The sequence below is a fragment of the Sciurus vulgaris genome (assembly GCF_902686455.1).
Source record: "Sciurus vulgaris genome assembly, chromosome: 6".
NCBI classification, from domain to species: Eukaryota; Metazoa; Chordata; class Mammalia; order Rodentia; family Sciuridae; genus Sciurus; species Sciurus vulgaris.
The window spans coordinates 115601192-115629118 of NC_136466.1; the positions used below are offsets into that span (position 1 = coordinate 115601192).

The 27927-nt window shown below is 37.3% G+C and overlaps 1 protein-coding gene across 2 annotated transcripts in view; it reads right to left on the bottom strand.

Annotated features, from left to right (window-relative positions):
* The window catches only part of PIK3R1 (phosphoinositide-3-kinase regulatory subunit 1), an 81254-nt gene that overhangs the window by 43421 nt on the left and 9906 nt on the right, over positions 1 to 27927 (bottom strand). For both annotated transcript variants that reach the window (XM_079145632.1, XM_079145633.1), the window contains one exon: positions 26866 to 27581. In XM_079145632.1, the coding sequence (XP_079001758.1) occupies positions 26866 to 27199 (334 nt within the window). In that variant the 5' untranslated portion in view covers positions 27200 to 27581. The remainder of the gene's footprint in view (positions 1 to 26865; positions 27582 to 27927) is intronic.

The following is a 27927-nucleotide window of genomic DNA, read 5'->3' on the forward strand; positions in this document are numbered from 1 at the left end:
GGTTATTTTTCCATATCCATGGCATGAAAAATCTTTATCTGATAACATTTTTGACAGAACTGAAAAAAAAAAAAAAAAAAAAAGAGTCCCTTGTAAATCAGGGACTGAAACGATCCTCTTTTATCCTCTTTTGGTAATTTTAGAAAATCAGATGCTGCAGAATTTCATCACCCATTTAGAAGTCTCAGAAATTAAGCTCTAAAATGCTCTGGAGCAACCCAATGACTAAACATGTTCTAGGTCATTCCAGATTTAATCCCCTTGAAGCCTCCCACCCCAGCTGCCTCGGAGCAGCATCTTGTCCACCCATAACCTGACTGGTGTCAACCAGGGACAAAGGCAAGAGAAGGATTTGGAGGTTACCCAGTGGAAAAATTAGGAATAAGATTCCAGAACCTCAGGAAGCCCTGATTTAATTTAAGATACTGCTTTGTTTGCCTCATTGAAGAAAGAAAGGGGGGGGGGGGACTATTGATGCAATCTACTCCTCTGTATTATATAAAAAGTTTAAGACTTAAATATGATTATGGATATAAAACTCAGCAAAGTACTTCCAAGGGCGTCTTCCCTTGAATCACATTAACATTGGAAAAAGTAAGTTACAACTGCTTACTGACCAAAACACTTACCGGTCCATTTACACCGGCTCCAAGATTAAGAATGATTTAAATATTAAACCAACATTCAGGATACATAACACAACCCTGTCCTTAGAATCCCAACACAGGGTCTCTTTCTTTTATTGGAGCCTTCACTAAAATAAAGTCTTTGTAAAAACACCCCTTCTCAGGGGTTGAGGGTGTAGCTTAATGGTGGCAAGCTGGAGGCCCTGGGGTTCAATCCCCAACACTGGAAAAGGGGGGAAACCCTTTTGGACAAGGGTCTAAGATGAAAATGACTTGAGAAGATGTCTCCTTTGGGAAGAGATTCCAATGTCCCATAGCATCATGCATCTTTTTTAAATTTTTTGGTTTTGAGGGGATGAGAAATAAGAGTAGATGATCCCTATGGTGCTTTTCAAATCTACAATCCCATGACTTAAAATTATTTTCAGTAAACTTTCGATTTTCTACTCTAGTGGATAGACACACTATCCACTAGGAGAGGACAAGAGATGGGAACTAACTGTATAAGATAATAAAGTACCTAAACAGATGATATTTAGGTTACAGATGCAGAATCATTCATTTCTAAGGACTGGTCCAGCTTTAGATATGGTGATTGCAGCAGATGAATAGGGAATTCCCAGAGGGCCATCAGAAGTTTGCTACCCTGAATGGTCAACTGATTTATATCTAATTTGAGTGTGAAGATTCACATTTACCGGTCACATTGATGACCAAAAGGCCAACATTTAAACATCACTCACAATGCTGGAAAGATTATTAAAATGCAAAAACCAAAATGATATCCATGGGAAAATATAAAGAAGGTACTGAATAGCTCTTTCTTGGAGTGGATAGAGATGGGCTCATGGTTGGTTGTTTTCATTCTTCTGAATGAATAAACTTTCCACCTGCTTAGTCAAGTGCTGAGGGAATATGACTACACCAAAGTTTGTAGGAAGCACATATCTCATTTACCATAAAGAACTCTAATGAGGCAAATGGGTGCAGCTGGAACTAACTTGTACCAGATTTCACCAATCCCCCAACTTGCAGGAGATATTTGCAAACACCTCTATAAGTCCCAGCTGCTTTCAATTAATAGCTCATGCTGGCAGCATCTTGCCCGACTTACTAAAATACCATTTTATTTAAAATAGGATTCTGAACATTTTTAATAAGGACTAGATCCATTTATTTTCAAGTCAAATAAATAACCCAAAGATAAATTTAAGCTTGGCTCTTTTAAAAACAGTAATATTTCACATTGAATGTGCTCCTGAGGCCAGAGGAAATGTTCTTTCCTTTCCTAAAATTTCTAGCCAAGTACTCACAAACCCGGTTTCTTCCCAAGAATATTTGTTTTTTTTATTTCTCAGACTCTAGTTTTAAAAGGTTGGAACCTTTCACAAGACAGAATAGTTCCATTTGCTAGTTGGCTCATTCTGCAAGTCCAACTTAGACCCTATGGGACACATAAATCTTTGTCTGAAATGCAGAATAAGTGCCATGAAACATACTGGGAAATTGTTAAACCACAGCTCAAAGTATAAATACAAAGATAGAAGGGTAACTTGCTTTAAAGTAAAACTGACAAGCAGAAACACCACCAAACATTAATTCTTTAGCCAAGTAACAAAAGGTTTGCTCAGGGAAAAAGCAGGCATATTATGACAAATGTAAGGAGAAGAAAAAGAGCAATACACATGATAATTAGTATTTTTAGGAAGAAGGAAAAAGGTAGAAGAATTCACATTCACCATCAATTTCTTCAGTCAAAGTCAGGAGTGGTGGTGCATGTCTATAATCCCAGGGGTTCAGTAGGCTCAGGCTAGAGGATCACAAGTTGGAGGCCATCTGGCCTCAGCAATCTAGCAAGATCCTGTCTCAAATGGTCTCAAAGTAAAAAAATAAAAAGGGCTAGGGATGTAGCTCAGTGGTAAAGAACTCCTGGGTTCAATCTCTAGCACCAAAAAGAAAAAAAAGAATTTCTCAAGCTGGACATAGTCAATTTTTTCTGTATAATACTGTTGCAGGGCTAGGAACAGAGTCAGTGCTATTTTCATAGAATATGCAAGAACCTGGGTTCCATCCCCAGCACTTCCAAAAAGAAAAAATAAATACTATGGCAGGAAGTATCTGAATAAAAGCAGAGAGGTTATATATAAGCTGTGGGAGAAAAGGCAGAACAACGTATATTTCATAAGCACTGTGCTGTATAGCTAGTCACCACAGGATGGCAGTGGGGTTTCACCTAGCAAAACTGCTAAAAAGGTAGGATGGGTCGGATTTTTCCCTACATGCTGGGCCCCAAGGCTTTAGGGAAATAAAAGTATCTCATCTCTCCAAAATAAGGTTGGGAACCTCTGGCCTAAAATTACAACTCCTTGTTCTACTTTATCAGTCAGTCCCTTGAAAATTACTAATCTACTATTGGAGTCTGGAACTGGGGACTGAAACAAATTAGAAATTCTAAATAATTTCTAGGATTCTGAAATTTGGAGAGCAAGTGTGCACATGCACGCACACACGCACGCACACACACCCCTGCAGTTTACTATTGAAATATAATCATCTTGAGCCCAGTACAACAAATTGAAACCACATTTTATTCTACTTTTTCTTGTTAACTTGATGGCTTCACCACACTTTTAAAATGCTACAATCTCCCTCCCTCTCCTTGGCATCTGATCCTTTTTTTCTTTTTTTTTTTTTGGTGCAATCAGTAATCTCACCAGTGACAAGCTTTGCTTTCAATAAGTACATCTGCCAACTTAAACGGCATCTCCTACAGCAATGGAATAATGAAAGACACATGTAGGCACTTGCCCTCATCTCATGCAAGCTCAAGTCTGCCTGAAATTGGGCCTGTAATTCTGCTGATCCTCAGGTGCAGGATAAGTGGCCCAGGGGTCTAGAATGTGGCCCTTAGTTTAAACAGCAGAAAAGGGACCAAGGGGCCAAACTCTCTCATCCCTTTGTGCTTCTGACCAGCCTCAGCTCCTTAGTTCAATAGAGAGATGGGAGGATTGCCCAAACACTTGGCAGCCATGAGGACTACAGACACCAAGCAGTGAATTCTGCCACCCTCCTGCTAGTGAACTTGAGGAAGTGCTTTCCAAGTCCAAACTCATGATCCAACCAGAGTGTCTCAAGTTCAATCCACTCCTCCCACACACACAACCAGGAGCTCCCCCAACCCTGACCAGGGTGAGCTCCAGATCTGTGAACTTCTGCAGGTGACAATAGTTTGTTCCTTTCTCCCCTCTCAGAACGCAGTCAATGGTGTGCTTTTCCTCTGTGGGTTTCTAAAGACTATTTTAAAACATGCAAAGTCTGAAGAATGGAAAGGAATGACAAGACTGGAAAACTTCAAAGAAAGGAGTTGTAGTTCTAGTTCACGGAAAAGCTTCCTGCCCTCTGCGGCCGGGTCTACCTTCAGGAGCCAGTGGCTGGCTGATTCAGGCGACAGGAACTGCTGTTTCACCCCCACTTAGAGACTGACTTTGGCATGCTTTTATACACTTCCTGCGTCAGTAAATGGTCATCTCATGCGTGACAAAGCTACCAGAGATGGGCTGCAAAGGTTTTACCAAAAGCACAATGCCACTATGCATTATTAAATTACTATATTAAAAACAACTCCAAAATCCAGGCATTCTCACTTCCATAATAACAAAGACAATGACAGTCAATCACTGTATCATCTACCTTATAGAATCTCCTTGGCAAAATCAATCAATCCATCCCAGGATAGTTCAAGTAGGATTCCTTATCAGGAAGTGGAACTCACTGTCCTCCACTAATTATGAAAGTAACACTTTAATACCTCAGAGTTGATTGCTGTATTTGGAAATTAATCATTTCCCTCACTTCCCTTGTCCCTTGGAGAAGTTAAGGCAGCAAGTGTGGAGCATCAGATTAATTTTAGCATAGGCATAAAAGGTAAATACAGTCTTATTTTAAAAGGAACTTTTAAATGATATGAAGTACATTTCCTTTAGCTCAGAGGTGTTGGAAAGCAGGTTTTGAAATCTTATACTAAATCTCAAGAACTTCAAGAAAGCCAATTCAAAATCCTCAGGCAATGCTGCTTTTAGTACTGAAGCATGCTCAGAGAGCTAGGGCTGCCCTAGTGTGGAAGATTATTAACATCAGAAGCCTCCAACTTACATATGGATTGTGTTTCCAAAGCTCATTTGTAAGTTAGCAATATAAAACTCGGAACACATTTTCCCTCAGAAATGTCATAAATGGTAGCTAGGTCTCCAGATGAGAATACCAAAGTCCACTTCATTTGTGCAACTCTGAGTACATTGCTGATGATTGCAAATGGGTGTATTTCAATGATGTCATGAGTAAATGAAATGTAAATTTTGGTAAATGAATGTGGAAATCGAACCATAGTGAGTGTTTCTATTCTACATCTAAGCAGGTCAAGGCCAAAGGGAGTAATCTAATCTTACCCCTGCACCCTTCATATCTGATGTCAGAGGCAAGACAGCTGACAAAGCTGGGGGGATTAAGAGGTGGAAGGCAACGCAGGATGCGTGGCTGTGCCAGGGAGCAACACATGGGTCTCCATTGCCTTTTCATGTTGGGGTCTGTCACCAAGATCCAGATCTTCTGCGAGACACCTGCCCTCCTTTTGCCCTAACTATCTGAGGAGGGGACAGTGAAACCCCAGCTCCCTAGACCCCAGAGAAGTGCAACCATGCAGGAGAGGCAAGAGGAGGGCAAAGGAAGACACATCTCCCTAGGAGTCAGGTGTCTCTGCCCAGTTCCCAGGGGACGGTACTCCCATCTGGGTGGCTGGCTCAGCCCAGGCTCTGGGCTTCCCTCTGCTGGGGTTTGAGCTTTGCTCAGGGCATGGGGAGGTCCTCTTCATTTTGTGACCCCAGCACCCAGCCCAGCACTTGGCACAGTGTAAACACACAAGTAACTGTGAGCAGGGGCACCGAGGAAATTGTCCCCATTCTCTAGGTAACTTCTGAAGGTTGAGGATAGGAGACAGGTGTTAGTCCAGTTTTTCAGTCACTCAACAAATTGCCTATCAACTGTCTTTTATGTGGGAATGTTCATATGGTTGCTTGCCTGAGAAAATAGCTGTGTTAACTTCTTCCCCCATCAGTTTCCATTCAGAGTACTTGAAACACTTAGTAAGCAACACCTATAAACACCTATTAAAATGCAGCTTTATGAGAAGTTAAATCATTTCCAAAGTGGCACAGTAGAAGATACGGGGCAAAAAAAACTCTTAGAATGGCTTGTTGGCTTACACTATGCTATTTGGTGGTAGTTGGGGGTGGGGGGAAGTTTATAGTTGTGAAGTCCAACAGCCCAGTACAATAAAATAAAATAAAAGTGGAATTAAATGCTTCAATAATATGTGTTTAAGGACTGGATTTTTGTGACAGAACCACTTACTTCCAGGGTAGATAATTTGGGAGTATTTTAAAAGACTGGTATGCTTTTATAGAAATATAATATAGAAATACCAAGGCGAGATGCCACAATACAGATTTGATGAATGATAAAGTAGAAATTTTTAAAAAGTGGTAAAAGTTGGATAGTTGGGAAAAGCAGAAATAAAAGAGATAAAAATTTCACATGTGCTCAATTCAATTTTTCTTTAATGGTAGGAACAAAAGCAACTGGAACAGGAAAATGACTTTGAATTTTAAATAATGAGTAAGCATATATTCCTTTTCCTAAAGGAAGGGACAAAAATAGAAGAGAAAGAAGGTATCATTACTGGTAAATGGGCAGGTCTTTGCAGAAGGAAATTACACAGCCTGGTTGTAACAATGCATTTCAACTTTCCTACATAAAATGCGCATGTCTTAAATTTCTTGACAATACTCACAAAGCTGCCTTTTCATCTTTATCTCATCTTTTCAAATTATGCTACAATACCAGGGATAAGCCTAAACTGACATTCATAAGAATCTTCTGGAAAGTATAAATGTTTCACTTCCTTCAAAATGTATCTCTTGATTTATTATGGCCTCACTCCAACCACTCTTCTGCCTAGCTTTTGCTTTTATTATGCTCTACTCATTTAAATTCACCAATATGTTGCTTTGTAACAGTTTATATTTTTTCACACACATATAGGTGTACTATGTAAAAACTGAAGCAAATAACATATGGGGCTCCCAGTTTCCCTTGTACCAACTCTTTCTTTAGCTTTATACTACTCAGTTCCAAGTAGAGGGCAAATAAATTTTGCCAAATGAATTAACTGAACATGTAAAGCCAAAAGAGGGTATCAAATGATTATTTGGGTAGTAGCTAACACAAAAAAAGTATAAAATTTCAAATATGAACACACACATAAGGAAAAAATAAGGACACCATATCAGAAAAATGGTGACTTTATTCCTCAGTTTGTTAGGATTATCTACCAACACACACACACACACACACACACACACACACACACACGCCACAGATGAAACGCTAATGTAAATTTCAACTTTTCTCAAGAGTTGCCAGTGCACATATTGGGGATGATGGTGATAAATGGATTTAAAATGATATATTATTTAAAATAAAAAGTTGCTATACTAGTGTTTTATATTTAAATTCAAATCATCTTAATAAGTGAATTATATATCAATCCAATAATAGGGGGAAAGCTAGTAAAAAGAACATTTTCCCAGTTTAGAATCACATGAGAAATTTTGACAAAAAAACTTTTGTTTTTTATCAAATGCACCTCTGGGCAGATGACATCACTTAAGGTGGTAGTCTTTGTATAGTTCCCATGATCTGCAACCAAGAGGCACCAAAGGCCAACGTCACCAAGCCTGTCCCATTTGGGCCAGGCCAAAAATACTGGATTTCAAAAGTTGAAGGAACTAATCACAGAATTAGAAAAATGTTTTCAAATTCAATCATCAAAATGTTTTCAAATCAATCAAGCTTCCAAAATTTTTCCAATTAAAACTACATTTTGCATTCCATTAAAATGGAATTGACAGTCTCAAAATTATGCTTATTAAAGAGACCACAAGAGCACACAACTCCTTTCCTTAAATACCTATTAGGACTTAAAAAGACTGGTTATGATAAATATAGACCACAGGCATAGGTTCCTAATCAAATCATGGATTTTCAAATACGTTAGTCAAGAGCATCATCATAAGAATTCTCCTTTGATCACACACACACACACACACACACACACACACACACACACATCCTATAATATAATCAAATATCTGTTAGTTTTAGTTCTTTCTTTTTACCAATAGGTGGCAATCTTTATTGCTAAGACTAGGCAAAAGAATCAGATCCAGAAAGACTAAGTTTCTTTCCTCCTCTCAAATCTCAACATTTTTTTTCTTTTACTAATGAGCTATTTTATAATTGTTTAGTAATCAGAAAAGCAAAATATTTGTAATTTATCATGCTGCTTGCAATACTGGGTCTGTAAGGGGACAAGTTATCCTAAAAATCTCCCCAAAGGAAGAAACACACCAAAGGGACACCACAAAAGACAGTGGCAGAGGGAGTCTGCACATAGTTTTGTCATTATTATGACAAAACTTTAATATGGCTTATTAAAGTATATATTAAGTATATAAAACATCAGCATACTAATGACCCTAGAATGGCACATCAAATGGCACAAATAATGAAGAAATATAATGCAAAAAAGAAGACAGGGGTCTACCAGAAATATCTTCCAAAGGACAAGACTTAAAAATGCAAATGGAAATTGTATTTCAAGACAAGACATTATTCCAGCAGGCGTTCTGCATGGGGCAACACATATACAGCAGCTTGGCAAATGCATTGCTCCCTCACTGAAACTGAAGAGCACACCCTTGTGTGCGTCTTAGAAAGAACTGGCCAGTGTAATCACCATGACTGTCTAACTCATGTAATTCTGCTGTAATTTAACTTCACTTCTTCTTTGAAAAGCCTCAAAGAAGGGAAAGAAGAGTTCATCACAATTCTCTATAAAACACTGGTTTGTATAATTCTCAGCTGTTTAAACTGGCCCTTGGTCTTCACTTCCTGTGGCTAAACAATTTCAATTCCTTTCATTTTTTTAGGTCTAAACACATCACTTAAAGTCTAAGAAACAATTTTTGAGTGTGTGCCCAATGTGCTTTTCCATTTTTAAATGTCACCATCAAATACTGGGTTTCTAATACTCTAATTAGAATGTACTAGGGGCTTGGTTGTGACCGTGATGCCTCCCTGAAACCCTCAGCTTGGCAGAGTGCCATCAATTCTATTTTACAGATGAGAAAACCAAGGTTAAGTATATTACCATCTTTAGGTCATACAGCAAATTAGTCACAGCAATTAGGACTAATGGTTGGCCAAAGGCATCTCTGAGATGCTTGGGCCATTCACAAATGCTCCACATAACCGAGGAAATGAAAAGGGTGCTGAACGTGTTGGTGATCCTATAACATCAGTAACAAACTCTATCCTACGTACCTCGGACATGCCTACAAGAACCCACACTTCGCAAATCCACAAAACTTAAAAAAAAAAAAGTTTTAAAAAAAGCAATTTATCCAAATTTTTCAAGAGGCGCCATCACTGCATTTACATTGCAGTAAAAAAACTACAAAGAACATAGGATTCACTGATGTGCTAAAATAGTTCCATTTTTTTTTCCTACAACCAAGAAGCTTTTGATTAGAAAATGAGAGACCTAATAAGATCCATCACTTATGTGTGTTGTCTTCTTTTCTGCTACTGAAATGTGTTTCTTCCTTTTGAAGACAGTAGCTGAGTCTCAGAATCAACCTAACCAGAGAGACTTGGATCCCTGATTTCATCTATCAATTAACTGTGAGTCACTTCACCCCTCTGTTTTGCCCCACAATAACAGAGAAATGATTCCGTGTGCAAAGGGATGCAGGCTGATAAAGCTGCCAACTACCCTGAATTTCTTAGAGATTGTCTATAAAATCCATGGAAATCCATGGATGTGTCATGCAATGGAATATTACAGTTTTAGATGGTGTTCAGTAAAAGCTATTATTTCTTACCTCCAGTCCCACTAATTGTCACATTGAATTTGAGACGCTCAAACAAGTGCATTGCTTAAAAAATACATTACCTTATAACTATTATTGGAAAACAAAGAAAAGTTTAAACTCACAATGAATGTGACCAGTTAACTACTCAATAAACAGTAGCAGTAATACATTCAGTATGAGTTATGATCATGGTTATAGCTAAAACTCTTCTTTGTGCCCACAGAAATTTAACTTATTACTTGACATAGAATATGCAGTTAGAAAATTTTTTTTCAAAGACCATTGAGTGAGCTTAATATTTTTAATTAAACTAAATAAATCTCAAGGTCCTTAACTATGATTCATTTAGGTAAGAGACTTTCCAAAACATGCTTTCTGCTAAATTCCACTGAAAAACAGAATTTTCCATCACTCAGTCCTGGTCTCCAGACAAATATACCTCTTACAACTGTTTCATGCTTCAGATTCTTTTTGCTTCTATCTGTTGGGAGAAGTTCAAGTTAAATTATGTCAATTTCTAAAGATTTTAATGTATACAGTAAATAAAAAAACACTAAGGATCGGTGGTTAACAGAATTTTGGTTTACCCTGGATAAGCACATATTATTGCTTATATGCATCTGTCAAATTGGTAAGAATTTAATCTCAGTAGAGAACATAATTAATGCAGTCACAGAACACTCCAAATTAATGCTTTAATTTAAACTCCAGCTGTTTAATCTTCTCATTGTAAGAGACTAGAATACCTAATGCTTGATTCTAGAGGAGCAGGAAGTAAACAAGAGTAAAGAGAGGAAACTGAAGTTACTCAATTGTCCATGAAGCTTAAGGCACCATTTTAGGTGGTTTCAATTAAGCAGTCCTGTGTCACTCTTATCTATTTGACTGTGCAAAGGCAGACTGTTCAGAATCTGGATCCCGAAGGTAACTCCGTGAGTCACCAAAATTACCTGAATACCTGCTCTATGCTGCAGGCAAGTCTTGAGGTTATAGTGGCTTTTACGGTTTTTGCTGGTGATGGTATTTTGGAGAGGGGGCAAATTGAACTATCTCTAAAGAAAAAGAAAGGATACAACAGGATAAACATTTTAGGGAAGAAAGAAAGGTATGATTATTAGTACAAATTCCTAGTGGGTTCCAGGCTCCCACTCACCTACATTATGAACTGAAATCCAAATTCTGCAGACACATTGTCCCCAATTACAGGAGGGCCCAGGCTCCACAGAGAAATGGCTCATTCAGCCACAGCCCCAAATGAATAGAACTTTCAGCTTCCACACCTCTTTTAATTCATTGCAACTCCCCTTGAAGAATTTTCTAGGTTATGACCTCCATAGATGGTTCTTCCCAGAGCTAACTTCTCTCTAAGGAAAATCCTCTCATCTAGAGGGAATTCACAGGAGACCACAATTTTTTTTTTTTTTTTAAACAGGAAACAGAACATCAAAACCTTTCAGAGTTTTATGCATCTAATCACAGCAGCAGAACAAATCTTTTCTTAATCGAAATTGTGCGTTGGAGAGTCTAGTACATTTTACATGCCTATCAGAGAGATCCAAAAATATAATAATTCTTCCAACACCAAGAACAGAAACACACATTTCACATAACAAGAAGCAAAGGTTTAAAATGGGCCTTCCTCTTTCATCGTGGCCTTTTGTAAAAATTGCGACAGTAGACCAGTGGGAATTCTGGCAGGAAAAAAGTCCCATCAGAGACTGGCTTTTTGTTTAAAAACAGAGAGAGAGAAAAGCCTTGCTTATGCAGAAAATTCTTACTTTTTCCATTATGTGGTGTCTGGGGGAGGGTGGGAAGGGACGGCTTCTTTCTCTATGTGTAGAGCACTGTAATTTACAATGAGTCATGAAAAACATAAACGAAACTGTTAACCTTTGAGGCAGGGGTCAGCAAATTTTATTCCCACTTAGGTCCATCTTTTCTGGCAAACTTGACTATACCCAAAACAGGGGCTTTCCCTGGACAGACACACTCCAACTTGCCAGATTATGAAGGGCCAAGTCTGAAAGATGGTGAGCTCAGGAAGGAGTTTGACAAGAGGTTCTTGGTGACCACTCAGCCCATGGACAGGCCTTGAGCTGTCCCTTCAACCTAGCACACCTTCCACGACACAGGAGTGAAGTTTTCCCCAATCATCCCTTAGGGGACACCCTAACTCCTAAGAGATGGGGTTCCACCATACCACAGTACTTGACTCTGTCTCCAGGTCCAGCCTGGGAAAGCTTACCTATGGAATTCCACTTACCTATGGAATTTCTCTTTCTCCTTGCCCCTTGCCTCCTGGAAGCAGTGCTTTAAATAAAATCATAAAATCCATCTTTATTACTTCAGGATCCACCTTCATGTATTATGACCACAATGTGAACCAAAGCCAGACCATTGTGTTCTGAGCAAGACTCAAACTTCAGGCCACATGAAAAAAACCGCACCATGACCCAGGGCCTGGCCCCAAGTACTCAAAGTTGGGGCTGTTTTTTCTCTAGCAAAGATTCAGTACTTTCCTCACTAATCAAATAAAACACAACCATTCTTCTCTATTGGGCTTGCTATATAAAGGAATTTGAATTTATATTATTAGTTTCCAAAACTAATAATGTACTAATAGTATTGTGCTAAATACTAAATAAAATGGGGTCTTTTTTTTTTTTTTAACTTCTCTATTCATATGCTTCCCTCTGTATTGCAAGGAAACCTTGAAAGGAATTGATTCATTTTGTACAAATGAGTATACAAACTGCCTCAATGTAAGTGATAGGTGCTTTGAATACACAATTTTGACAGAAACAAGATATTGACAAATTGAGCATGTTATGATCATATCTGTGAGACTTTTGAAATTAGTTTGAGAATAAGGGAATTATAGGCAAAGATTACAGAGATGTGAGTCTGTGTTTAAAAGTCCACAGTTTGTAGGTTAATACTTGGTTAATACCCCTAGAGGTTCCTTCCCTCCAGCCTCACACTGCAAGGGTGCTGCAGTAGGCATTGAAAAGCACACATCCAGAAGGAAGTCTGCTGCACAGCAACTCAGCTCCAGCTACCAGGGTCTGACCCTGAGTCAGTTTCTTCTTCTAAGCCTCCATGGAAATGGGACCTAGTGGGAAGAGGCAGAGCACACAGCCTGGTGCCCGGCACACAGCACACACTGGATGAATGCCTGCAAAGGTATGAATAGGAAGTCATGCTGAAGAAGTTTCAAACTTACATCTCAGGGGTAAAACATTTCCTCACAGGTATTTAAGAAAAAGAAAAGGTAGAATTTATATGTAATGAATTAAAAACAAAAATGTAAGACAAACAAACAACAAACCCTACAATTACCACCTTTTCAGCAAACTAAAAATTCATGTAATTGTTCAACTGCATGCCCATAAAAAAATAATTAAATAAAATGTCCAGAATAAGGGAACAAAATTCATCAGAACTTGCTCTGCCTTTGATGAAAGTAATAAAAATTAACTCTCCTCTTTTCAGTGCTTACAAACAAAAGATTTTTTTGCCCTCATATTAAAAGCCTGTAATTACTGTAACTATTAACCACTCTTCCCATTTCCTTCTCTTACAAAAATATACATTAAGCTGGGCCTGGTGGTGCACACCTATAATCTCAGTGACTGGGGAGGCTGAGGCAGGAGGATCACAGTTCAAAGCCAGCCTCAGCAACATAGGAAGACCCTGAGCAACTTAGCGAGACACTGTCTCTACATAAAATATAAGAAGGCTTGGGGATGTGGCTCAGTGGTAAATCACTGTACTGGGTTCAAGCCCCAGTACAGGGAAAAAAAAAAAAGAAAAAGAAAAAAATATATATATACACACATACACATATATATGTACACACATATACACATATTAAATGTCAGATAACAAAATCTGAAGATAACTACATTTGCTAGAAGATAGGATTTATGATTTCTTGATTTTTCAAAATGTGAACTAAACATAGCACTGGATTCTGTTAAAAGATGGTCCCTTAGGGACTCACTGAATCAAGTGACTCTTATCATTATCTAAGCAAAGTCCTCTGCTAGATATCAAATGAGTACTAGAAAATAGAAGGAGCAGGGTTGCCTGAGAGGTAGGGAGGGACAGTAGTTTTGTGTTTTGGAAAAAGATCATTGTGAAACTGATCCCACCCTTTTCTTTTAGGGTATGTGAAAGGCAACTAGTCTCACAGGTACTAAAACAAAGGAAAGAGTAAGGAAAGGAGGGAGGGAAGGAAGGAAGAAGGACAAAAGGAAGGAGGGAATGTTATTTTTCCCCCTTAGGGAAAAAAAAAAAAAAATATATATATATATATATATATAAATTACTCAAATATTAACATTTAGCTAAGTTTGGGAATAATTTTAGAATTCACCAAAAGTAGTCAAGGGAATAAAAAAGGTTGATGACAGCTCACTTATTTGATTAAACTGTAATAGGCAAAGAGGTCTCAGATGTGCTACAACTCTGGATCTGGCAAAGAAAACAAGAGCAAACATTCTTATACCTTATGAAACGTTTCCTTAATGAGGATCAAAGTTAGATGATTTAGATCACAGAAGAGCTAGAAAGATGTGGTCTGACAAGAACGGGAGCTTCAGCTACTCAACTGAATTTTATGCTCCTATAATATATTTAAATTTCCTTTAAGTCTAAAAGCTGCCCAGGTGTCTCAAGTTTCTCTTAAGGGAAAGATATAAGACCACAAGTGACAGTCACAAAGTAACTGCATGAAACACCAAACAATGAGGTCTAGTAAAGTAGCAAGTTAAAGCGGGCTTTCAATCTAACAAAAATCCTCTGAAACAGTAAACTCAATTATAAAGGTGCATTTGCATAATTAACCCGGCAATACCTTTCCTACATTGTCTGAAATACTATCTGATACATAGCTATAGAAAACATTTCATATACATTTTTATAATAACTATATAATTTATATGTGAACACAAATTTATATATAAGTGCTATATATAAGTATAATGTATATATAAATGTTGCAACATTACATAAACCTCTAATGTTAAATATAAAATTGAGAAACATTTCCCAAGTGAGGGTTAATATTTTAACCATTTAAGACCCACAAGTTCCAACATGCAGAAGAAATAAACTGTCCTTTAAAATGAATCACCTCTTCCCACTCTGTTGTTCTGATGTTCTTTTGCTATAAGGAAGAATAACTCTCATGTCTGCTTCTAGTTTTTCTGGAGTCTCTTTTCTGGAAGGAGGAAAATTTACTTGTTTAACTCACTGTGTCCTAACAGACCACATCAGAGGTCACTGAAGAGCCAGCAGGCCACCTGCCTTAGCTCCAGGATGCCCTCCTAAGCTGACAGAAGTAAGCAGTGCTGTGCAGTGTGACATCCCCACCTGCAAGCCCTGTGGCAGTACGGCACAGCTTCTTAAGTCACTGGGTCAACAAATGGACCATTGGGGTCAAATCCCAACTCCAACAAAAGCTGTGACCTCAGGCCATCATATAACTAAACTTTATCTTTACATCAGGTACAATGAGATCAATGTCATAGAGGTGTTTAATGAAAAACAACAACATAGTACAAGGTTAGCAGAGCACCTGACACAAAATATACTGAAAAATTCAAATATAGGTATAAATCCAGTTTCATATTTATATGTAGGAGTACACATATATGTATATGTATATATTTCTTTTCATTTTCATTCACAGCATTTTCTCCATCAGTAATTTTTATTCTTTATTGTCTATCTTATAATATGTGTTTTATTTTTAGGAATCTGGAAAATATGTACATTATGGTTTTACACTTCTGGTAATTACCCTTTCAGTTAATCCAGATAAATTATTTGTAACCTATGAGTTCTAAGTATAAAAGTTAGGAATGAAAAGGCAACTTTTAAGTCCTCCCATGTAACATGAGGTTTAATACATAGTTTCTGAGTACTTGCTTATTACAGAATGTCTTTCAATTGTATTTCCACATAAAATACAAGGAGGTAGCTCATTACACCCTTAAGTCACCATCTCTTACCCTTAAAACTACTGAAGTCAGTCTACCATCTGTTGGTATTTACTGTTACAAACGAGAAGGAAAATACTTTTGTTCCTTGATAGCAAATATTTTACCAGATATTTTGGCAAGTTACTTTAAAAAGTGGCCAAATGAATCCAGAGGTGGTCCCTCATTGATTTCACATGAAAAATGTGGAGATCACTTTCAAATCTGCACATATGCATGAAAGCTTAACTATGTTCTTGTTTCACTTGGTATGAGTTCCTGTTTACCAGCACTTAAAATTCTCATGCTAGATCTTCTCTCTATACATTGTCCCCCTCATTTTAAATCTTTGTTTTGATTATTAAGACATTTAACTTCTCTTAGCCCTCATAATACATTTGTTTTTAACTGTGTCAATAAATGTCAGTAAATGACTCTGATGTGAATTTTAATAAGCTATTATACTTTTAGTTTCTTTTATCGTTTTTTTAATTATCTGACTTCCATTTCATTCCATCCTACTGCCTTTTTAGCTCCTGATCATCTGACTGCTTTCTGCCCCTTTCATGAGAGTCACATCTTTCTGAAATAATCATTTTTGGAGGCTTCCTCTGCTTTGGATCTTTGATCTGACCTCCCCTTTCCTGTGTGGAGCAATGGTTTTCAGTAGGCTCTGTTAGGTTTTTCCTGTTTATTTATCACTAAACAAGGAGAAATCTCCCAGACTTGGTGTTTGCTCCGAGCCTACCCTTTCTATCCACTTGGGTGCCAATTTCAGACCTAAAGTCAGTAAGTAGGTTGAAATGAACAGTTTCTTGGCAATTCCCAAAGTGGTTTTCATTTTGACGTAGTTTTGCTAGCCTGAAAGAAAAATCTTATGCCTCCACTGCCTGCCTTTCTGAGGCTCTGAATGAACAAGTACTTAGAATACTCAGGCCTCAGTTAACACAGGTCTTTCTAATTCTACGCCACCGGCACACTTCTCTTCTGTGGAGTTGGATTCTCAGGCTGCCCCAATTATAGCTCCTATTCCAGCCTCCCAGCTCTGCCTGCCTATTTTCTAAGTTGTAACCTCCCTCTGTATAAAAAAGGAGTGTTGGGGAGAAAAGGAGAGAAAATGTCCCAGGGATAGCTGCCTAAGCCCTTTCTGAATTAGGGGCAGAGAATTAGGGAGGGCATGGATCTGCCTCGCTCTTTTTATGTGGTCAATACTTCTATTGTGTTTTTAAACCTGAGTTATTTACAGTAGATACCACTTCCCATATTTACAGTTTTTATAGGTGTTTCCCCAGCTTCATAGAAACTGCAGTAAGAAGAGGCTTTCTAAAAGGACTACCAGTCAGGGCTTTTTAAATTCAGGAAACTCTTATATATTTTTCTTGTAAATTGAAAAAAATAAAAAAATAAGCAAAATAAAAACATCCATGCTGGTGGTGACACTGCCTTTGAGAAACACTGTGAAATATCACATTGTTCTTTCAAACACCTAGAAAGAAAGTCTACCTGTGTCCTTCACGTGCCCTCATTCATTCTTCTGTCCTCAGAAGCCAGGTAACAGAAACACAATGTTTATGTTATAAACTTGGCAGTGGCCGGCTTTCCTGTGAAATAAGGCTTGACATTCAAAGGAATTTAGTAATTTACTGAGTCTTTTAAAATGGCATTTACTGCTAAACTTGACATAATTCAGGTACAAGACTTCAATTCATTTGAATCAACTTGAGATATCTTATAGATTTCAAGCAGGCGTTATCCACATGCCAAAACACACAATTCCTTATGCTGGATATACTCAGGGTTTTGGCTTTTAAGCAGGTAATAACCAACATGTGTTTCGTTTTAATAAAAAGAATACAAGACAGAAATAAGAAAACTTGAAACACGGGAAACCATCTGACATTAACGTCCTCAAACATAATATAAATGGAAGGTAAATCTATTTATAATGCTATATAACTTTTTAGCTATCTGATCAAGATAAACTTTGTCCTGGGAAAAACTACATATACATACACATACCCAAACCTTTGTCTTCATTTCTCGGCCTTCTGTATCAGTCTCTTTATAATTCAACCCTTCAATATATTTACCCAATATAAACAAATATTGTAAATCATATGTAAAGTGAAGATAATTTTTTTGTAGCTGTATGAATAAAAATCTAACAAAACTTAACAGATAAGACAGACATATTTGAAGACCACCCCAAAAGCAGAATTTAGTTATGGATAACTTCACAAGAACTGCTTAGCAAGATCCACACTTCTGTGACTGCCTGCCCTTCTTGGAGTATTATTGAACCCTGTATATGGTTTGTCCCTTTTCTTTTTAAGTACTCACATGATAACCTAAGCTTCAGTTTCTTAATCTCAGAATGGTCAATAAAATGCCATTTTTTGTTGGGTGATTGGGAGGATCAAATTTTTTAAAAGTCTATAAAATGCCTAGCAGGGCAAACAGTTAAGTGCTAAATTTTAATGTTCAACTTAAAAAAGAAAGACATTTTCAGCATGAAAACAGATTTATAGGGAAGTATGGGACAATAATGGAAATAGGTTCTGACAAAATCATATCTCATTTCTTGGTACTCAGTAGATATCCAGTATTATTTTAGCAATAAAGTCATAGCACTCTAACCTCTTTAAATACTTTTACTTCAAAGATGAAAAAAGTTTATTTTTGATAAATAAGAAAGCATGGTAACACATGTTAGTAGTGTTGTAAAAAACTTTAAAATTAAAAATTAATAATGATAAAATATTTAATAATGTTTTCTATAGTTGGGACACAGTAGTGAGAAATGACTACTTTCTGATAAAGAGGAAATGTGCTTTAATATTAAGAATTATTTTGGGGCTGGGGGTGTAGCTGAGTAGTTGAGCACTTGACTGGCATATATGAGACCCTTGGTTCAACTCCAGGCAAAGTGGGGGGTGGAGATAGGAGAGAGACAGAAAAAGAAAACAAACAAAACAAAAAATATATATAGGGTAAAAATAAAACCAGTCACATTCAGTGTAGATTCACAATAGTTAAATAATTTACATCTTATTATTACAATAATTAGTATTACAAAATTAGTGTCTTATTAACACCCTTAAGTAATTTTGAAAACTGCATTTACCAAACACCAGGAGCAAGATACCTCCTTTTTCTTGCTGTGGTACTGGTTCCATGTGGTGAGTCTGAGAGCATTATGTGGGTTTTCCCATTCAGGGGGAAGTTTCGAAAATCACAATGACAACCCAAGACAGTCACACTGGCTTTATCACACAGTTTTGCTAATGCCTATGTTAATATGCTACCTCTTAGATGAATTTGAAGAAGTCTGAATAAACAAAGCTTGATACTCTGAATAAACAAATGCTAATAATCATTGCCCTCTACTGACCTTGGAAAATTTAAAAACAAACAAACAAACAAACAAACAAAAAACCCACCAAACACATCCCTAGGAATGTCTGAGTATATATCATGTCAGTGAATTTACTTCTACTGCACAGATGCAGTACAAACAGGCATCCCATGAATATCTTTTAATTCACTCTTGTACTGCTACATGTGAATTGGAACTGGAAGTCTCAAACAGATGATGATGTCAGTATTTGCTGAGTGCCCTTCAAGAGGGGTAGTGCATAAATATTCATATTGGTGAAACATACCTTAAAATCATACATGATGTTGATTTGAAAAAACTTGGTACCCGTTGGTTACAACATCATTAGTAGCAATATTCTCAAATAATCCCAGACCAGCCTCCAATCAGATATTGCAATGCGGTCATATGACACATCTTTCCAACCATCCTAACTCATTCCTCTCACTACATTCTCACGAATCTCACTATATTCCTTTCTCCCACTATAGAGAACTTCAGGGTTTCATTACTGGGGAAATACTACTAGTGAAAACTTATACTTTTCTGTGTGTTACTTCTCTCACAATCCCTGTGAGTGGGAAAGGGAAGGGACAGACAAAAATCAGAAGGCAGTATCTGGCTTTTTATTTGACAATTACAGAACACTGGGATTAGAACCGTAATGGATATATAGGATACAAAAGCAGAGTGGAATTTATGACTCTAAAAATATATCACAAAAATTTACATTTCATTTATGCTTATATTCTTTTCTATCTTGGATATCAAATTTGATCAACAAATTAAAAAGTCTGACAAATACTGTAATAAATTCACAGTCAGACCTTCAACATGCATCAAACTGACAGGACAGATTAATCTACAGGTATTACATAATACATGCTACCAACTGAGAATAGTTAAATGGATGAATACGAACACACTGCAAATGCCTCCAAGCAAGAAATAATCTAGAGAAGGTATTCCTAAAAATGACAGCCAAACTTGGGATGGCATAAAGCCACTGGGAAAAAGTTATGCATACATAATTAAACAGAAAGATCTGCTGCTTGTTGTTTTCAATGGCAAAGTTATATTTTAACAATGTATACAATGTTATGCATTGTATCACAATGTATATTTTTAAAATTTGTTCTAATTAGTTATACATGACCATAGAATGCACTATGATACACCATACATAGATGCAGTATAATTTCTCATTCTTTTGGACGTACATGATGTAGAATCCCACTGGTCATATAGTTATATAGGTACATAAGGTAATAATGTCTGTTTCATTCTACTATGTATGTTTTATTTTTAGTCCCAACATTATATTTTAGCAATATTTCTACTTCCATAGTAGAAACAGTATCATCATGGCCTTTTACATAAATTTTAAGTAGAAATAATACATTTATAAAGCATTCTGACTATATTGTTAAATAACTAACTTGAAATTTGAGGGAAATTTTACCCAAGTACTTGAAACAAAACCAGTTTCTAGTTAAATTTGTACTCTACTTTGATTAGTCTTATTGAGAGTCTAAAAACTGCTTCAATATTAAATGCTATAAACTCAATCAAGACCTCGCAATATATTATCCACCATGCAATTATGCTTATTTCTAGTTATTTTCTCCCATTTCAGTCATTTGACTAATTTTACATTCTTGCTCATGAAAATTTGTTAAGAACAAAGAAAACCATATAAACAATAGCCAGTTGTACTGCTAACATTTGTTTTTTCTTTTTACTAATAAAAATATGGATGTGTATGTGGCATAATGTATTATGCATTATTATTTGTCATAGGCACAAAATTCTTCCCCTTTCTTATGTGCATCTACTAATATGTAACAACAAATCCCACTGTTACGTACAATTACAATGTACCAATAAGAAATGTGGAAAAAAATCAAATGTGCAAACTACGGCTTGTAGGCTGACTGCTGTTTTTAGTAAACAAAAAGTAAAGTTTAAAAATAAGTTGGAAGACCTCAGGGAAAAAAAGAAAAATTGAAACAATAACAATTCTGATTTTTTGGTCAAATTAAAAAAAAATTTTCCCATTTGGATGCCACTTAGCAGATGCATGGCACCATTTCTTGTTGAATTTCAGATTCTAATGTTTATTTTCAAAAATTTAAGACTTCTTGAAGAAATGGTTATATATCAGAATCCCTCCTATTTGACACACCTAGAAATCAAAAATAATTGACATCAAATTTATCTAAGAAGGTACTGACAACTAAGCTTAAAAACTTTTTTAGCCTATCGGATGCTTTTATGACAAAGGGAGCTTTATTAGAACAGCAATGTCAACTCAGTTACTAGTAAACAAAACAGGGTCCTTCACCTAAATTGTTTGAGGACTGAGGGCTTCATTCAGAATATAAAGATATGAACACAGAGTTTTTTACTTACTTTGGAAAAAACCAAAACACATAAGTGTCTAAAGACAAGCTATAACCAAAGCATCTTCTGATACATTCTAATAGCCTCAGTAGATGCCTGAAATCCCACATAATTCCAAACCCTATATTTACTATTTTCTGCTTAAACATACATTCCTGATTAAGGTTTAACTTATAAATTAGGCACAGTAAGAGATTAACAACAATAAAAAGGATAGAAAATTTTAACAATATACTATAATAAAAGTTATGTGAATGTGTTATCTCTCTCTCAAAATATCTAATTGTTCAGTGATGTTTACAGACCTCAGTCAACCTCAGATAACTGAAAACCATGAAAAGCGAATCATGGAGAAGGGAGGTACTGGATCTTACTTAGGTATGAAAATGTGATTTGTCTACATCCACCTGTGAATCTAAAGGACATAGGTCACAGTAACCTGGCAGAAAGTTTCTCCTCAAATAACATCAGGCTGGGCCCAACTGTCACCACCGCTCCAGGGAAGAGAGAAACAGGCCTTCCTTTTGAATAACATCCTGCAGAGGGAGGGGGCAAGCCTTCCTCTCTTCCCTGGGAATACCCAGGGCAGACCTGCCTGACTCATAGGCCCCTAAGGTTCTGACTGTAAATTCTTAACATGGTTAAGTCATTTCAGGGACAGAGCCCTCTCTCTAAAAGACAGGCAAGTTGGGAGTTCTTACTCTTGTTGTCAATTTTCTTTTTAAATAACTGTGGATAGACAAATGATTAATTGAGGTAACCTTCCCTCCTTGTACACATTACCAGCAAAAACAATGACTTCTAACGAATGAAAAACTCAGTAACAAGAATATAAATACTGATGGTCATGCAAGGGCGATCTGTGTTATAAGTCAAAGTTAACAAATGAGCAATACATTCTCTGATCACAACCAAAGTGATTAGGGTCATCTGATTCTATCAAAAATAATGATTACATTTGCTTTTTCCAGACCCACTCTTTTAATCAAGTATTTTGATAGTATCTTTCAGAAATGTATTTCATTTCCTACTAGAATAGAGATGGCAAAAACAAATTTTCACACCTAGGTGAAAACTATAAAGTACTCACAGGGTTTTCTGGTTGGTCATAAGTTAAGAGATGGGGCTCAAGGTCCCTGTGTGCAAAGATCCTGTAACTAGCCCCACTTTCTCATAAGAACAGAATGGACAGACAGCACCAAAAGTTACATGTTTAACAAGATAGTCCTCCAACTTCACTGTGAAGCCTTACTTAATGAGGAGGGAAAGTGGAGAGAGTTAGAGGAAGACATACTCTGAAAATAGAATTTGTGCAAGCAAGGATTCATGCAGCAAGGCAAATCACTTGCCTGGACACTATTTTCGTTGTCTCAAGGAGAGAGCCATATGTTATGGCCACAGGACCCAGCCAATGTGTGTCATTTGGGATCAGGTCACTATTTTCTGTGACCTCTCTACAGTGTAATCAATTTATGTGATCTATTACAGCCTGGCTTTCTAGACAAGGAGTGATAATCATGGAGGACACTCAAATGCAGAGTGTGGAAAATGTAAGAGTAACATGCCTTAGGAAACCATGAAAACAAACACCAACTGCAGGCTATTTTCTTTCTTTCTTTCTTTCTTTCTTTCTTTCTTTTTTTTTTTTTTTGTTTGTTTGTTTGTTTAGAAGGATTTTGATCAAAATTTAAAATAGGCCACGCCAAGAGCATGCTTTTTTGCTTTATATGTGAAACCAGCTGGGACTCACTGTCCAGAGTCTGCTGTGGGAGCTGGGGAAGGGGTGTGGGGGTCATGGATGGTGCAGTTATGAACTCCAGCTCACAGGTGACCTCTCCAGTTAGCAGATGTCCACACTCTACACAAACTAACATGATCACAGAAATTCACTAGCCTACAGAGACTACAATAGCATGACTTTAATGAAAGGATTTCAAAGTATGTGTTAGAATGGTTGTCCTGAGAAACAGTTCCATCAGACACATGAGAGGAACACAGTTTCATTCCCCCTTCCCTAATTCTCACTTCCACCTGATTCCTTCCACTGTGTACAAGAGGAAGCACAAGACCCCAGTTCCTGAAGGGCTGAATGTAGGGGAATGTAATGCCAGAATCCAAACAGCTGGGGCAGAGCCAGAGGACCACCTTTGACAGCATGCCTCTCCTTAGGACACTAACACACACCTTGCACGCCCATCACAAAGAGAGAGACAATAAACAACAAATGCAGAAAATTACACAGTAGGTTAGCCATTAAACACTTTGCAGAAGCAGAGGGTGGGTGCAGCCAGTTCCTATAAGAAAGAACTAAACAAAGAGGTGAGAGTGGGACAGCCACCTGGATGCCTGGGTTAAGCACCATGACAGGTGACAAAGCCTAGCCATGAGGTGGGAGAGAGACTAGAGAGTACAGATGTCTTGGTTTCATCTTTTATCATTGCTTTCTAACGCAAAATAGGAACTCGGTTCATGTTTACTGAATGAACTGAAGTCCCCAAACCCAAAATAATACAGTAAGTAAACTTGTTCAATGTATAGGCCAGGTCTTCTTAAATAACAGTATGCAAAATGTATGGACAGAAAATACATTTTCCTGAGAGGAGCTGTTTATCAGATGTTGAATTTTCTTTCTTTCTTCTTTTTTTTAACTTTCTTTCCTCCCCTTTCACCAAAAAGAGTCAGACTTTACAGCTTTATTTCTAGGAATATACATACAAGGAAAATAGAAAAGTGGATAACATTGTATAGGAGGAACCTCTCAGAGTTGTGTGTGTGTTTGTGTGTGGGTGTGTGTAGTACCAGGGATTGAACCTGGGGCCTGTGCAAGCTAGGCAAGTGCTCTACCACTAAACTAAACCCGTAGATCCTGAGTCTACTTCTGACCAGAGTCTAATGACAACTTAAAAAGAAAAAAAACCAGAATATAGCCAGGCATGGTGGTATGCATGCCCATAGTAGCTACTAGGGGGCTGAGGCAGGAGGATCACTTGAACTCAGGAATTTGAGACCAACATTCTGAAACCCAATCTCCAAAAAAGAGGAAAATAGAGAGAGAGAGAGAGAGAGAGAGAGAGAGGATGGGAGAGAGAAGGTGTGGCAACATACAAGAGACAATTGATTATTAGCTACAGACCGGTCTGAGACCCTCAATCTTACCTCAGGGTCTGATAAAGACTGTGCCAGTGGTCTAAATGAGAATTTTATGTGGTTCTTAGACCTAAGTGGGAAAGGGAGCAAGCTAAATGAAATAAACACAGTCAAACATGAAAAACAGGCTAAGTCAGGTAGAGAGAGTTAGAAAAAAAAAAAAAACAACTAAAGAATTCAAACACTGTAAGAAAAGAATTCTCCCTTCTTGCCATCACGCAATTTTTCACTACAAAAGCTTTTCAAATAAATATGCACTTAGGCAAAAGAAACCAGAGCCTCGCAGGTTCCAACACACAGAATTTGTCCTTACAACTCCTATCTATATCAATTTAACATGCAACTCATGGGAGCTATTGAATTCTCACTTCACAGGAATCACATTTAGATGAGAATACGAGACTAACATTTCTAGAAAATCGAACGTTTAGTATAATACGCTCCACATAACCCACCTACACTGCCTTTTCAACCTTTCAGTTATTCCTAATTTCTCATTTATATTCAGGCTCTAATACTTTCATGCGCATTATCATGGAACTCTTTCTTGAATTCTACTAAAATTTTTCATTTTACTCTATCTTTCCATGTATTAAAAAGAAAAATGACAAAGCTGTTAAAAATCTCAATTGTTACCACATAAAGAAGCAAGCATTATAAAATAGTTTAGCTCCTAAAAAGAGAAAATCATTTTTCTTATAAAAAGACTTGCTTTTCTGAATATTATATCTAAATAAACTTAAACCTAATGGCAGTCATCAAATGCAATTTTGTTTAGAAACTATTTTTACAAAATCTTTTTGTCACTAATCTTGACAAGATACCCTTACTCCACCTTTTAAATCATTTTTCCTGATTCAACTGAGATGTGTTTATGATGCTGCAACCCTTTGTATTTTGAGACAAATTAAATCATTTTTTCCTTGGGAATGAGCCTACTTAAAGAAGTGTTTCTAACTTACAAAAATAAAAAGCCAAATTAAAAACATGTAATTTGGTGGAGAAATCCTATTATGTATTTATCTTCACTCTGCTAAATGGAACTGCAAGAAACGCAATGGTTGACAAAATTACACATATAAGCACAGATCAAGGTTTTCTGCAAAGAAAATTTAACTTATGCTTTTTTAACTTTATGGTAAAAATATTATTTGAGTAATATTATAAAGTATAGTATAACATTTATAAAACAAATATCCCTTTTGGGTCTAGTGGGAGAGGGAAAAAAATTCTTTGTCTTTCACACAATCCTATTACCCAATGCTAAAAGGCAGCTCTTCTACTTGCATTCTGCATCTTTATTCTTGTTATCTCATTCATTTGTGTAAGAATAAGCCAACATTAAAGAAAGCATAATACATAAATAGTATCAGAACTGCTTCCAGAAATCTCCAGAGATGCTACAATCAGGTCTACTCAATACATAACCAAGCAAGTCCATTTTGCCTATTTTACAGGCACCTTCCCATGACTTTCTTAGTCTCAGAGATTAAAAAAAAAAAAAAAAGAAAAATGCTTGAGGTTTACTAGTGAGAAAATAGTATTTGACAAACCTGATAACAGAAAAGCTGAGCATAAGGCTTATCTCAATGAGAAACTGAGCAGAAGAAAATCCTAAACTAGCAGCTGTACACCAAACTCAAGTGTGGACCATCTCCAGTAAATAGTAAGAGGGTTTTGAATCAAGGAGATTTTCCCTTTAAGAAAAGTACCCAGTGAATTTTGTTTTCCCCTCATCAGGGCCAAGTGAACTCTAGGTATTAATGCTACAAGTGATGTTGTGAACAAGCAAAGAAAAACCCTTTTATTTTATGCTAACTCCAAGGACCTGGGGTTTATCCTAAGACACAGTGTTCTCAGGGAACTGAGAGGCAGATATGGGGTTAGGAAAACAATGGTCTTTCTCTACTGAGTTCTGTGGTCATTTTACAACTTATTTTCTTTCATGCAAATCATTTAATGTTAAACATACTTATATTAGACTTACTGTCTATTTTCCCAAAGTGATTATTTAGATGCATAATACCAATTACAAGAGTAAGAATACAGTAAGTATTTAATTCAATGGAAACTTTAAAATAGTGCTTACAGATACTCACTGAACAGGTCTCAGACACCATCTCCCTATTTTTATAACAATTCCTAAGCCCACAGATACAAACTTCTAGCCATGTCATGGCTCACCAAGCTTCTTCCATATATCAATTCAGATAAAGTTACCAGATGACTACTTCTGTCCAGAGCATAGCAGCCCAGTCCAAACCTAAGACTTTGCAAAAAAAAAAAAAAAAAAGGAGGAGAAGGTAGAGGACATTAAACAAGTACCCACTGATGCTCACCTTGTTGCTCATTGTCTGCTTCAGTTTTTGAAGAACCTGGTGCAACAGGAAGGGGTCGAGGTGGCCGGGGTTTTGGAGTAGGAGGTGAGATTTTTTTCCTTCCAATATATTCAACATAAGTTCCCGGGAAGTCTCCCCTCTCCCCGGTGGTTTCATTATAGCCATTTAACCACCCAATGTCTTCAGGCCGGGCTTCCTGTCCATCACTGAATCCATGCGCTACTAAAGATCCTTTATTCACAGTCAAAATATCACCCAGGTGCAAGTCAATGTCTTCTTCCCTCTCTTTCTTATAGTCATACAGCGCTCTGTACTGGTACCCCTCCGCACTCATGTTTGCTGATCTGTTACCATGCAACAGATGAGTCCGGCTGTGCACTGTCGTCTAATTTTACGTTTTAATGGAAAATGAATTCAGAGAGTGTGTTAAAAATCCTAATAGGTGTCCAGCAGAGGACAAAGGACTACTCTCCAAAGGTTTACTAGGAGAGCTGACTGGCCATTCGGCTGTCCATCTGTCCTCCATCAATGGTGTGACTGAAGACAGGGCTCCGCTTCCTCTGTGTGCCACAGTCCTGCCTGCTTCCTTTTCAGCAACTTGTCAACACATTGACTCCAGGCTGACTCTCACAGCGAGGCCCAATCCTCTCTGCTGCTCCTGTCACACTGTCCATCTGTCGTCTGATTTCACTGTCGCACTCCACACTTAGCTTCACCTAGCGAAGGAAAAACAAGAGTTATGAATGAACATCACACTTTGCCATCTGTGTGCATTTGAATTTCTATTTCCATTCAACAAGTACTTAATAGAGCTGGCAGACCTACACAGGCCAGGGTGCTGCTGCCTGACACAGTACACGTAAGGAAGATTAGTAAGAGCCTTGCCTTCTAAGAACACTGGGCAGGAGCAGGAGGAGTGTTGGCGGGTGGCAATGTATCAGAGATAAGACTGGTACCCAAGGAACCAAAACACTAGGTAAATGCCAAAAGAGAGGCAGACACTAAACGCTGCAGGGTTCAGGTGAGGGAGAGACCACATCTAATTGCAGGATTCTAAAGACA